At 47.9% G+C, this 14,138-nt stretch overlaps 4 protein-coding genes across 4 annotated transcripts; 3 read left to right on the forward strand and 1 right to left on the reverse strand.

Annotated features, from left to right (window-relative positions):
* Positions 1 to 1,487: 1,487 nt before the first annotated feature.
* ABOM_005725 (protein phosphatase regulator GAC1) lies at positions 1,488 to 3,565 on the forward strand (the record flags this gene model as incomplete). The annotated part of the gene is made up of 2 exons (XM_022532854.1): positions 1,488 to 1,639; positions 1,747 to 3,565. The coding sequence occupies 2 exons, from the start codon at positions 1,488 to 1,490 to the stop codon at positions 3,563 to 3,565; spliced, it is 1,971 nt and encodes a 656-aa protein (XP_022389783.1).
* A 1,569-nt stretch (positions 3,566 to 5,134) lies between these two features.
* ABOM_005726 (histone H4) lies at positions 5,135 to 5,660 on the forward strand (the record flags this gene model as incomplete). The annotated part of the gene is made up of 2 exons (XM_022532855.1): positions 5,135 to 5,144; positions 5,359 to 5,660. The coding sequence occupies 2 exons, from the start codon at positions 5,135 to 5,137 to the stop codon at positions 5,658 to 5,660; spliced, it is 312 nt and encodes a 103-aa protein (XP_022389786.1).
* A 670-nt stretch (positions 5,661 to 6,330) lies between these two features.
* Positions 6,331 to 7,862, forward strand: ABOM_005727 (putative mitochondrial carrier protein; the record flags this gene model as incomplete). Its single annotated transcript, XM_022532856.1, has 2 exons — positions 6,331 to 6,366; positions 6,438 to 7,862. 2 exons carry the CDS (start codon positions 6,331 to 6,333, stop codon positions 7,860 to 7,862), a joined length of 1,461 nt encoding a protein of 486 aa, XP_022389785.1.
* Positions 7,863 to 8,643: 781 nt separating this feature from the next.
* ABOM_005728 (uncharacterized protein) lies at positions 8,644 to 13,251 on the reverse strand (the record flags this gene model as incomplete). The annotated part of the gene is made up of 1 exon (XM_022532857.1): positions 8,644 to 13,251. The coding sequence occupies one exon, from the start codon at positions 13,249 to 13,251 to the stop codon at positions 8,644 to 8,646; it is 4,608 nt and encodes a 1,535-aa protein (XP_022389778.1).
* Between the last annotated feature and the right edge of the window lie 887 nt (positions 13,252 to 14,138).

Here is a 14,138-nt window from a genome sequence, read left to right on the forward strand (position 1 = left end):
GAGAATCTGGAACTATAACCTGACCGTCCGGTACCCTCCATTTACCTGGAGCTCTACCCTTCGACCCACTGGGTCGGAACGCACTGACTGGTCTGTTGGGGGATCGTCCCACTGTCCCAGACCGTTCGATCGCCTATTTTAAGTTGTTGTATTACCGCTAATACCACCTCCTCGTCTTGTCGTTATCCATTGGTTTTGGCCGGTTTCCGGGTACGGCGGCAAACCTTTAGCCTTAGGCCACAAACTTATCGCCATGTATAGTAATGGTCATGGTGGAAAAGTAAGAATAACACTAAAAATTGAAAATTGAAAAAAAAGGGAAAAGAAAGCACTAAAAAGTGGATTGCTTGAGTAATCGATTGAATATCATTTTTTGCCATCAAGGGGTTGATAATAAAAAAAATGATGAAAAAAAAAAATTTTTTAAAAAAAAAACCACTTAAACATAGAAGAGAAGAAATCGGCATGGAATATTAATTCGAAGGAAAGATAAAAGAAAAAGAAAAAGAAAAAGAAAAAGAAAAAGAAAAAGAAAAAGAAAAAATCCTCCCCGTCTGTCTCAACTTAATTTCGTTTTCGCCCCTCTTGAATATTAGGAACAGTAACAGTCGAAAAATCCAAAATTCTCCGGTCATTAGGTTTCTTATCAACGATCATCTCATTGCCTTGATATATTGTGTACTGCGGCTCCGTCTCCGGTCCCCATTCTCCTCTCTCATCATCATCTCCACATCTCCCATATATTTCCTTTCTCCCTCCATGATTGATCATCCCATCTGTCTCTTTCAACGTCCGGGTTGAGTCTTACTAATTCCCCAATCTCATCCTTGTTTTCCCTTCCCTTTTCCTTAAACTTGAAACTCGATTGCTTCACTGGGATTATCTTACATTTTCTTTTTTTTTCTTTGTTTCATCTCACTAGATGTCGAGCTTTCAAGGTATGTGCACATATGTTCATCGAATCGTGATGCAATCTCCTTCTATGGCACCATTCCCCTTATCATGCCACAGCGATTGTTGCGTCGGTGATTTTCTCGAATCCCGTTCTTTGCGATTCCTTTTGTATCACCACAGGGAGTGATGGGGTGTTGTGATACGTCCGCCCTCGCCTCTATTTCCCGAGTACGGGACTGATGTCCAACGCTCCTTCTTGTGGTTTTTTATTCAACATTTCTTTCGCATTTTCCCTCCTGGTCGTGTGCCAATCTTTCTTGAACACAACAGTTCTCTCTTGATTTCAATTCACTGTTTCTGTACGACTTGGCTATATGTAAACCTGTTGCCACCCTTGTGCTCAGCTTCAACCTCATGCCTCAGCATTGCTTTCCACTACCACGCACTGTACTAACGCATCCAAAAGATCGTATTGACGGGGCCAGCTTGTATAAGATCCTCGTCTCTTAATATCTGCAACTTTAAGAGAAGCCAAAGTTTCCCTGTTGCTCAATTAGATCGCTCCTTGTGTTTCATCGCACAAATCCGGCCGGATGCCATATACTGCACCGCTCAAGTCTTCGCCTTTCGCGCAGCATATTGAGAACATTGAGCCGGAGTCTCAGTCCTGTCCCACGTCACCTACCTTGGTTGACCCGCCGGCGGACGACCACGCCTGTCTCGGTCTTACTCTTCCACGGCCTATGTGCGCAGACACCGCAGAAGCCCATCCACTAGCAAATCATTTACATTCTCAGCCCCAGAGAATGTGCGGAAGTCCAAGCAGACGATAGATTCTCATGCTACCATCAGGCAATCTCCACCTCCACGAAGTGACGCTTTTATCCCTCCTGGGGCAATGATCTCTCCTCCAGAGTCTGCCCAAAACTCTAGTGATGAAGAATCCACGTACGGTCACAAGGAGGGGCTTCGCCTGCAGGAGTTGGAGGTAGCTGTGAGGTCTATCGAGCAGAGGCGTGTTTCCTCTCCGGAGCGAGAAACCCAAGAGAGGAAGCCATCGTCCAGCGTAACACAGACAACTAATCCTACTAAGAAGCAGTCTCATCCACCTCTTTCTAAGGAAGCGCGCAAAATTTCCCATTCACGCTCAATAACAGAGCACGCCATTGATCTAAAGCAAGAGGAGGCAGTGACGAGCTCCCCCGATGAAAGCGATGGAGATGACGACCCGCGGGCGAAACAACCCATGGTGCGTAAGAAGTCGGGGGAACTCGTTAGACCGGCTCTCCGTCCGCCTTCAGCGCGACGACGCCCGTCGAGCATGCCTGGGACACCAACATACGCTAAGGCCGTTCACTTTGATGCCCAGCTAGAGCACATCAGGCACTTTTTGCAGTTGGATAAGCCCCAGGCTGTGAGTGCTGGCGGATCTCCAGTAGACGATTATGAATCTGAAGGCGGCTTTCCGTTCAACAAGGATCAGCCGGACATGACTTCCTTTGAATGGGATATTAGACTCCCAAACTTCCCTAGAGATGTTTCAACCCGAGCGCATCAACGAGTTCGGCTTGAACGTCTGTTTCTGTCGTCGGACAAGAACACCTTGGTTGGTGTGGTGGCAGTTGCTAATCTAGCCTTCCACAAACATGTCGCAGCTCGTTTCACATTCGATCATTGGAAGACGATCTCTGAGGTTATTGCAGAATACAGTGACGATGTTCGCCGTAAGCAGATTAATGATGGATATGACCGATTTTGCTTCAGTATCAAGCTGGACGAGCAGGCAAACCTAGAAAAGAAGACCATGTTCCTTTGCGTTCGTTATTACGTCGATGGACAGGAATTCTGGGATAACAACCGGACAATGAATTATCAGGTTACCTTTCTTAAGATTCCTACATCGAAGCCCGATTCTCATGGTCTGCCTGTCAAGCCGATCACAGTGTCTCGCGCTCCCCTTCCTCGGAGCAAGACCTTTGCCGGCTCTAGCGCCAACAACCAAGGAAAGTCTCCGTCTTTCGATGACTTTTCGAGTATGAACGACTATCTTTCCTTTGACCGCAACACACGAGGTACTAAATATCGGCCTGCGTATGGAGTTAAATCACATGATGACGATACGGTGGCTCCTGTGCGTCGTGACAGACAGTCTTCCCAGATATTTGGTAGTCGTTATGACTTCGAAACATCTTTGAATGCTGCGATGCGCACAAAGTCAGCACATGACCGGACCACGCTCACCGCTCGGGCAAAGTCTGAAGTTTCCCCACCAGGGGCTGAAAAGTACAGCCCTGTTAGGGGAAGAGGGGCGATTGTCGACCGGCCTCTGGGCAATAGTCATTCACAGCCAAGAAGCCAACCTCAGACTGAACAATCGAAGCCGTCCTCTTTATTGTCAAGCAAGCCTCATCGAGAGTCCTCCGTATATAAGGAGCTTGTTGACCGATATTGCTTCTTCGGCTCCTCGAACCCTTCCCCCAGCACTCGCCCCATATCAAGCTTGGATAAGTCTTCCTCTCAGTCCTCACCAACAGCGTCTCCCAAGATGGACGCAGCTACTGGTGGCAGCTCCCGCAATTCTTCACCCACCCCACACAGTTATCCATATATCGAGCCCATGCAAAGCAGTTTCCTCAAGGAAACACAAAGACCAGCAGTTATTCAAGGATGAATGAATCTGCACCTTAATGACGAATTATATTCGGTCTTACGCGTATGACGAGTTGGACGTTTCGTCATCTAAGATAACATCTACTAATATCCAACAACATACTACCTCCATCCATCAGATACGAGATTGATTGATCATCTTCTCTCCGATGTTGATACTTACGCTGTATCGTGCAGTATGAGATGTGTCATTTCTATTGCAACCCTTAATGTGACCTTTGTGATACCTCTTTTATCTTTATTATGGTTGTGCCCTTTTCATGGTGTTGAAGCTCGAAGCATGGCCTTTGCGATGGTAATAAACCGCGGGTTCCCACTTCTTGCGCCAGCTTTTCCCACTGAAGGGGCATAAAAGTCATCATCACATGGTGTTGGTACCTCGATTTGTATGCTCTCGCCGATGTGTCAGTTTTTATTTTTATCCTTGTCTTATTTTTTCTCATCATGATCATGAAGTTATGTGTCTCTAGTAATCCATTGGTCGGCAGCATTCACTGAGAGCGTTTCCTATGATAAGGCACCCACACGAGGATGTCGTTAAAAGAAGTTGATTGCATTTAGCATATTGTTAATTATCATTTATTCAACTTGAGCGTTGTACGGAGTTTGATCGCACATTTTCGTCCAACTCCCCTCCAGAGTTCCTTTTTCTTTCCTTTTCTAAAGGCGTCTTGGTATGATATGTGATAGCGGAAGGATGTATGACAGATACAATACAGGTTTACAGTCAGATTAAAGAATAATTTTGACATGAGCTACAAGGCTTCGATGATATCTTGCGAATAGTACTTCCGAAGCTCTCTGACCTTGCAGTGGGTGTTACCAGGCTAATTCAACGTAACATGACCAAACAGTCCACCTTGCGGGTTGAAGTTGTACACATGGTTTGGTAACTGTTGGCGGTGGCGCGTCCTCACTGGAGTCGGTATGTAGGCGACCCGCAAGGAGAATGTCAGGTATGAATAGTGGGTTTTCTTTATCACCAGAAAGTCGTAGGTGTAATAAATTGAAACTTTCAAGCATTTCTCCGAGTGTTACATACATATAATAATTGCTTTGCCTTGCCTTTCGTGGAGAATCATGGGTATAAGCTATTCTGAAAAAACATCGCATTTGATGGGGTTGAGATATCCGACGTTATCGTCACGTGATAGGCGCCCGCTTCCCCCCCCACGTTCCAGCAGGTAATGCGCCAAAACAACGAACGCCCAAAAACACGGGCTTGAAAGCGGTCGTTCATAACGCCCTTTTTCACCCCCGCTACCCGCCAATCAACACACTGCATTGCTTTTGACTGTGCCAGGGCATCCTCCTACGATTAGTCATTAACCCTGTGTGAAATTCTAGGGCGAAATCACCCTTTCCCTTGCCGCCCGCCCGAAAAAGCTATATAAGCTATAGCCCCTCTCCTTAGAAAGCCTTTCCTGACGCTCTTTTCCCTTTTCCTCGCAATCTCTGATTTCAGCAACTGGCCCGCAACGCGTCGCGTGTTATCATCCTACAACTCACCATTTCCATCTATATCTCATCGATTTTTATCTCTTTTCTTTCATCTTGAACTTTAAACAACATGTCTGGACGTAAGTACTTTCCTGTCGTTCTCCCTTGGTTTTCGAAGACTCCCTCAGCGTCGTCGGTATCCAAGTTGATGATGCACGCCTGATGGCACGTGATGTCATGTGGTAGCCTGAGGCATTTATTGCCTTGGATCCAACATCCTACCTGTGGACACTCCCTAGCCTACTCTACTCCCCCCATCTGTTATTAACTCTTACTGACATCCATCCAATTTAGGCGGCAAAGGCGGCAAGGGTCTCGGCAAAGGTGGCGCCAAGCGTCACCGCAAGATCTTGCGTGACAACATCCAGGGTATCACCAAGCCCGCCATCCGTCGTCTCGCTCGCCGTGGTGGTGTCAAGCGTATCTCTGCCATGATATATGAGGAGACCCGTGGTGTTCTCAAGTCCTTCCTCGAGTCTGTCATTCGTGATGCCGTTACCTACACTGAGCACGCCAAACGTAAGACCGTCACCTCGCTGGACGTGGTCTACGCCCTCAAGCGCCAAGGCCGCACTCTGTACGGTTTCGGTGGCTAAATTCCTCGCCTTCGAGTCCTTTTTGTTTTGTTCCTCGTCCAACGTGTAATGGCAGCTGTCGTCACACGATCGATTCTCGCTGGCTCAAATGGACGGAGGTGCTGAGCGCTTTATGGTGTGATACTTGTTAATTTTTTTTTTACGGAATCTGAATCATGATTACCACTGGGTACGGGGTTTTGGGACGGTCGGGTTTCTTTTTTGTTCAGAAGGATGGTATCTGTCGGGTTTGGTACGGCTTCGTTTGGAGGGAGCAATGGGTTGAACTTTTGGTAGACTCATTGAAATAACAATCCAACTACCTAGTAACATTTCCTTTTGAATCAGATCTCGTAGACAGAAAGTAGTACCTGAAGAGGATCACATGCCGCGACCGTTGCATGCACGGGCCACACGTGAGCATGACGTTATCCCCAATCCAGGGCTTTTGAACCTCGGCCGATGTCGAACGAGAAGACCTCTGCATACTAATCATCTGGACATTGCATGATAACGAATTCTATTCATTTCTACTTCATATCTATTCGATATGAGCCCATACTCAGCCGCCCTATATTCAATTCTGATCCCACAATCCACAGCTTGAGCACTATCATCGACCTTTACATGTACTCCGCATAATTCCCCACTTTGACAGCCTTCCCTAACACTGCAATTTTCGCTGTACAAAATGCCCGAGTACGGGGTGTCATATAACCCCGAGCTGGTATGTTGTCGCCGTCGTTGCTTACTTCTCACGGAATCCTATTTTCTAACACCGTCGCCATTGAGCTACAGGATACCTACTCCCTTTACCAGCGATATGAAGAACCCCGCCCGAACAAAGACTGGAAAACAGCCGCCCTCCGTGGCCCAGCTCTTCCAGCTCTCGGAAATGCAGTAGCTGGTGCTGTTGGAGCGGCTATATCCAATGTCGCTACGTACCCGTTGAGTCTTATCATTGCCCGACTGCAAACACAAAGCCAACGCAACCCCAAAAAGACGACGAAGATTGAAGGGAAGGGTGAAGAGGAGAAGACGGAAGGTCAAGACAAAGATACGGAGGACAGTAATGAAGAAGACCAGGAAGAATACACCGATATTCTTGACGCAGTACGCAAGATCTACGCCAAAGAAGGACTCGGAAGCTTGTACACTGGTCTTGCCCAAGACACAGTCAAAACCGTAGCCGACTCGTTCCTGTTCTTCCTAGCATACGGGTTCTTTAGACAGCGGAGGATTAATGCCCGGTATGGTCCCGCCCGGAAAGGCGGGAAGCATGTCGTCCTACCTATATTTGATGAACTAGCCGTCGGTGTTTTGGCGGGCGCGTTCGCCAAGCTGTTCACGACGCCGTTGGCTAATATCGTGGCGCGAAAGCAGACATCTAAGTCTTCGTCTAGTACTAGAGATATAGCTGCTCAGATTCGATCTGAGAAGGGGATCAAAGGGTTCTGGTCGGGTTATTCGGCTTCTCTTATCCTTACGCTGAATCCATCCATTACGTTCTTCTTAAATGAGTTCTTGAAATATAGCCTTTTCCCCCGGGAGAAGCGCGGAAAACCGTCGGCGGCTGCTACCTTCCTGTTAGCTGCCATCAGCAAGTCAGCGGCATCGTCAATCACATATCCGATCTCAATGGCTAAGACTCGAGCCCAAGTCACCGGCTCGAGCACCACCCCTTCAACTCATAATGGGGAGAAAGACGACTCCGACGATGGACTGTCATTGATACCACCTATCATTTCCAATGTGGTTAGTATAGCTCGTACGGAAGGCATCCAAGCTCTCTACGCAGGCCTACCAGGCGAAGTACTCAAAGGCTTCTTCTCCCACGGGTTCACCATGCTCGCAAAGGACGCAGTATACTCCATCATTGTACAGAGCTACTATCTTCTCCTCATCGCTTCTCGGCGATACCCTACACCGGATGAGTTGATCGAACGAGCCCGCCAGCAAGCGGAGGAATGGGCCGAAGCTGCCCGAGAAGGTGCCCGCGACCTCGTTGAGAAAGTCAAGGATACAGATGCCAGCGTTCTTGATCACAACGCAGGAAATATAACTGTTGAAATGAGTTCTAGCGGCTCCGTTCCCTCAACACTAGACCTGCCGGAAGGGAACGAGACGGCAGAGTTGGTGGGAGATTATGTGGAAGATGAAGCGACCGAGTGGAGGAGCTTATACCATTGGTTCTGGGAGAAGGAGAGATATGGAAAGGAGTAGGGCTATCCTCTATCTTACATTTTTGTGTATTTTGATGATGTTCAGCGAGATTGTAGATGTGTTGCGCAGTCAATTTGGTGTTAAATGCGTGTTCGTCGCATTGTGTCTTAAAAAACATATATTTCTCGATGTCAGTAATAATAGTATTAGTTAGCAACATGGAAGTAAGTAGTATATGCATCCACCTTACAAAAGGCATTCTTTCAAATTAATGGTCCTTTATGATATAAGTGGTTTATCAAGTTTTCGATATACGCTTACTAGGTAAAATGGTTATTGTTGTACAGTGCTTGACTATTATCATGGTTATTATCCCTGCTCCAGGCAGTTCAGTGAAAAGAAGCGCTACATCAAACCAATAACAGGAACGCAGAACGCTTTGGGTTCATCAAGAAGATTAAACAAAAAACAGGAGGTAAAGATGTTAGACAAACAAATCAATGATAAATGTTCAGACAGCCTCCAGGTATGCAAGCATAACGCACAGTCCTCAGACAAAAGAACAATATGCACACATGTTAAATCTTCGAAGATCGTAAACCGTCTGTAGCTCAACGAGAATCAGAACATAGAACAAAGCCAAAATAAAAGGTATCATAACAATCTGTTTTTGTCTTCCTCTGACCGTTGCCGGTAATGCGTAGTAAATTATCAGTAATATTCGTGACAATTGAAACCCCGTTATATCAGTTCGTAGGATATTAATGAGAATAAAGTAGTTCATAAATCGTCAATTTGTCGTTATTTATCATGAGATTTCATGTATAGCAAGCATTATCATCTAAACGCTTGCTGTTCTGCGTTTCTCGCTCGGCTTCTGTGCATATGCGATTACGAGGCGGAACCCGGTGCCTCTCTTCTGGCATTCACGGAGCACCTTCCTGTCGGACCAGATACTGAGGCCTGCGTCGCCGTTCGCCAGGACTGGTATCTCATAGCATCTTGTGTACCACCAGCGACCGACTCTGGCGACGATTTTTCGGATGGATTCGTCGTTGGAAGGGGAAGGGGAAGGGTCTGAAAGGAGGTCGCCGAGCGATAGGTCGGTGTCGTTGGAGGATGATTTGCTATGGGCTTTTGTCTGGGCGCCAATCGATGAATTGGAGGGGTGTGACAGTACAGTGGCGGAGGTGGCTGTAACCGCTAATGTGGACGGATTCGATGATGATGTGGATGAGGACGAGGCTGATGATCTTACAATCACCCCTGCCACTGGAATCCGTACTATACAGCGTCGTAGGTTGTCGAACCCGTGTCGTCCCAGCAGGCGTTGTATGCTGTCGCTCGAAGGCTTGAGGCTGATACTGGGGTCTGTTAAGTAGGTCCTCTCCTTAAGGTTTCTGACAGCCTTTCGGGTGCGAATTCCCATGTTCACCATGTCGAGATCAAGTAGACTCATCTCCATGTAGCCCCCGGGGCGCAGCACACGCTTGCACTCTGAAATGATATTGTCTTGTACATGTTCAGAGCATGCTGCGGGGAAGCGTAGAACAGTCACTGTGAAGTATCGTTTAGGAAACGGGAACCGATCCTCAAGGCTTGCATGGTGGATAGTGTGGTGGTTGGATGGCGGCTGCCAGGCGTCTGGATGTTTGGATCCTGTTGGAGTCGGTGCATCGTTCAGGTTGTACACTTCGGCATTAGGATATGTCAAAGCACAGTAAAACGACCAATCATCGTTTCCTAGCCCATCCACTACTAGGATCCTCTCTTCCTCTCCATTTTTGATGTGATTATGAGCGGGGCTGAATAGAACCCTTCCGAAGGACAACCATCGACTAGTCATGAGTGATCCCGATCTGATGTTGGTTTGCGCTGTCGGCCCCTCCCGATCACGCTCAGCAATATCAAACAAAATTGTATTCCGTTGCCGACAGGTTTCGAAGCTTGGCGAGGGATTCAAAGAAGGTGATGTGAGGAAACTGGACTGCTGCTCAATAGACAAGGATGGAGTCGACAAATTATTCAGATTGTCCTCATGCAGATTTTCTACACTTTCATCATTGTGGTAGCAGGCGATTATGTCACTAAACGAAGGCTGACTAGAAGGCACAAGTGACGAGTGTAGAGTTGGGGCAATCTTGGATCGCCTCAGGTGGAAAGACCCGGTGCTTGAAGTTGGAGATGCCGGAGTGAGTGCTACAGCAGGATTCTCGACAGCTGTGGGAAAGGCCTGGCGATCGGAGAGCCCGTTAAGTTCAGCCTGAAGAGCTCTACTTGCCATGGCGGCCAGTTCAAACTTCTCATCCGCCTCTGAATCACCTGGGCAAAGCGGCCTCGCAGTTTCAGGTGAGAGAACATGGTCAATGAGGTCATCATATTCTCCCCACACTTCATCTTCGGTTAAAGCGGACTCAGGCTCTGGGATAACAGCCGTGACTGCTGCTAGGCTCTCAGAGCCACTTGAGCTTGTTATGGTCGTCGTTGACTCCTTCCTAGGATAGAATGTCAAGAATTGATCCGAGGAGTAAGGTCCAGCAATAAAGTCCAAAACACTACGGCTCATGGGGTCGCCAAATGGTTGGGTAAAATCAAAGCCAAAGCTTGACGGATTCCCATGATACGTCCCTTTTTGAGCCTCTGGTGCAGGCAAGCCCGGCGGTGAGAAGTCAAATAGCTTAGTCTCCACGGGGGCTGCGATCGAAGGAGAATCGGCCATACTGAATGGCCTTGAGAAGGATTGCAAAGCTGGTCGGTGCTGCCTGTCTCTTCTCGAGACTACGCGTGGAATCCGACCGACCGAGGCGAGGCGTGTTGGGCGCTGCTCTTCCATGAATTCTACTAGACTTGGGGAGCTGGGAGGCATCTGATCCTTATTGAAGTAGACCTTCGTAGAAGCCTTGAATTTGCTGTTCAACTTAGGAGGGGACGGCAGCAAAATAGATTCGCTGGGCTTCCTAATATTCAAGGCCGCTGGAATCTCCACTGGAGTATCGGGCTTTTCTTCCTCGGTTGGTGGTGAATCCTCAACATTCCTTATAATATCCTCTAAACCTTCAGAGTCAGCATCAACCAAAGCATAATGTGCAATAGGCCGGCGAACTGCTGCTGCTAGCGATACCGTAGCTTGGACACGATGGGGAGGTGGGAGTGGGGTTTCACTTCTCGCATGTTTAGTGTCGCGGCTTTTCTGGAAAAAATTCCACTTTAGACCTAATCCTTTCTTGGGTGACTTATTTGGCTGACTCGTCGCTCCATTTGTCTTCACAGAGTTGGGTGAACCCTTAGCACCTGGGCGGGTTTGCCCAGAGCCAATTGTACGGGCTTGTGGTCTCTCAAAATCGACATTCGAGCTCGAGATCGGCGTCTCTAAGCTCTCAGTATTGCGAGTCTTTGACTGGTGGATAGATGCAGGGGATACCAGCACATTGTTTTTTGGCTTACTTTCTCGACCAAGCTTCTCGAATTTGCCAATGGTATCGGTCGAAGACGTCAATGGCTCCCTGGAGTAGCCGTAGGGCTTTGGGGCTGCGGCATTCTGGGGTGGGCTCGTGACGGAGCTTGTACTAAGATCACTTGAGCTTTGCTCACTCTGTGTTCGAACCAGTGTCGCATCGTCAAAACCTCCACCATTGATAAAGACAGGATCGAGACGATCAAGCAAGAAATCATCGAGTTCCATGTCTGGACGACTGTTCATGCTTCCTTTACTAGAAATAGATCTAGATGCACTTCTCACCGTGCTGGTAGACCTTGTCCTAGACCTGCTACTGGTGGTGCTTGTCCTTCGACCGCGTTGTGCGTATTTGCCGTATCCTTCGTGCCCTGTTCCCGCAGACGGACCTTTGCGAGCCGTGCGACTTCCTTCAGACGATTGTGCTTCCAATTCAGGCTTAGACTTTTTAGCGAACAGCCCAAATCTTCGAATCTTGGATGAGCTTGTCAGGGTATGAGGAATCTCCTGCGCCTTTGTTTCTCTTGTCGAGGCCCGGGGGCTTTTTCTTGAAAGCTCAGGTGATAGACGATAAGGCAGTTGAGCAGAACTCGACTGTAGTGAATCCACTGAAGTCGACGCTGATTGAACGGAGCCTAGTGGACGCCCTCCAGAAGTGAATGAGCTTTCCACTGAAGGCTGTCTGTTGTGGCTTGTCACTATATCAGGTGACAGGTTACTTCGGACCACAGGTGATGGTTCCACCTGCAACCGATGTGTTCCTTCTCTACTCGGCCGTGCTGGTGTGTACGTGGCATTACTTTCAGTGCTCTCGGGTGATCGAATAGCTTGGGAGTTCTCTTGGCTTAAGGAGCCTAACTCTATATCAGCCTTCTCCCGTGTCTTTCTCGGGAGACAAGATTTGGCGGCTACTTTTCGGGAGGGAAGGCTTCCAGAAACAGTGGAAGTATCAACTACCAGTCCTTCCGCTGCAGAGTTCTGGCTTCGGCTTTTACAGGAAGAAGTTGCGCTCGGCTCTGGGACGGAACCAGGAGACTTGATAGCCCTCGGATGGACTGAATGATCTTGTGATGTTTGTTGCACCCGCCGCGATGAGACAGGAAGTTTGGTTTGGGATGGGCTTGGTTGTCTGATACGGGGTACGGCCTTAACCGGTTGTACAATTCCTGGTGAATAGGAAGATAAGGATGTGGGTGTTGACGTCCTACTCCACATGCCTGGGGAGCCAGAGTATCTTGTTGACGGACTGCTGGCCGAGGCAAATATAGGAGTTGGAGGAGGTAAGTTTTGCGTATTGAGAGTAGTTCGTAGACTTGCAAGCTCCTTTGGTACATCGTGAGCTTGCTGTTCGGGGCGTCTTCCCACAGCTGTATCCTGAGGTGTGTATGGTGAAACTGTTTCCTTCGTCGACCCGGCTTGACTCTGCCCGGGTGGTGAACTTCCACCCATGACTTGGCCCGGATGGGTAGTATCTGGGATCATAACATTTAGCTTTTCTGTCTTTATACCCTCGGTAATTGACTTGTTGTTCCCAGTGTGTTGCCCAATACTCGGTGCCTTCCTCCGAAGAACATTCCGTGGCTTACCACGGATAGGCTGTTGAGCCAGTGAGTTGGAAGGCGTCTCAGTGTTCACTCGTAGTGGTGGTCTTTTCTCGGTATTTAACACACTTGGAGTAGAACGAGCTACTGAAGGCAATGGATGGGTAGCTGCTCGCGGAGGCAACAACGAGCGAGCATTGTGCGTGGATAGTATTCTAGACGGCTTCGATGGTGCTGCCGGATGTCGTGAATCGGCGTCGGATAAAGATGACCCCTTGTGGGACCCGGCCTTAATGTTGGTGGGCCTTGTAATGTGCAGCGCTGATGATATAGAAATTGAGGAATTAGAAACTCTCGCCGATGCATTGATAACAGGCAATGGTGCATTCCGCGACTGGGAGGCAAGGTCCTTTAACCGCGGTATTCGACCGCTCTCAGACTTGTGCGACGCCATGGTGCTACCTGAGTCCAATTTCCAGCTCCAGTCCGCAGACTAATAATCCAACCGTGGGTGAAATACAGTATGGCCATGGAATCATCCCGGCTAAATAATGATCACTGCTTCTAATATAGCCGCCAACGATGTAAGCATTAAACCTAGGTGCAGTATGAGAGCCGAGATTTACCTACCTTCAAATTATATCACTGAGATTAGAAAAAATTGGCCAGCAATCATTAAACCCATGTTAGCATTTCTGAAGGCGTCATATAGTAAAAAGAGAGAGAAAAAAATAGATATTAATTGCGTGGGGGGATCTATTGGTGGGACAGAATAAGCACCAAAAGAAGAGCAAGCAAAGCAGAGCAAAGGTAACTTTGCCAAAAGAAACTCGGTGACCTCTTTTCTATACGAGGGGAGATGTGATGTAATAATATCTAGGATAGCGAAGTACTGAAAAGCGGTCAATTTCTTCTTTTTTTAATTTTTTTTTAAAAAGAATGACCAGACAATTTGCATGTACTCCGCCACAGCCCACTGTGGCTAACATGCAATGCAAAGTTGTTGACTGTTGGGAGCTGTGTCTGCACGACCACGTCAGAGGAGAAATTTTTAAGACAGACAATAGAAGATGATAGTGATTTAGTAATGTTGACACAGAGACCAGCTGTGCAAGAAAGAAAGGAAATGGTAGAAAAGAATTTTAACGAACCGAATTTAGATCATGGAGCGAGGAAACTGGGGACAATCTGGACTTTTCAAGTTCAAGGATGTGCCCAGCGCTAATTTGGACCATACCAAGACAGACTGGTACAGCGGGGAGACATGGTTTCTATTCGCAGATTAAGTGCCCATATAGAGGCCGCAGAGAGAAATCCTGGATGGTTCTGTGCGATCGACAT

The sequence above is a fragment of the Aspergillus bombycis genome, assembly GCF_001792695.1.
Source record: "Aspergillus bombycis strain NRRL26010 chromosome Unknown contig00035, whole genome shotgun sequence".
NCBI lineage: Eukaryota > Fungi > Ascomycota > Eurotiomycetes > Eurotiales > Aspergillaceae > Aspergillus > Aspergillus bombycis.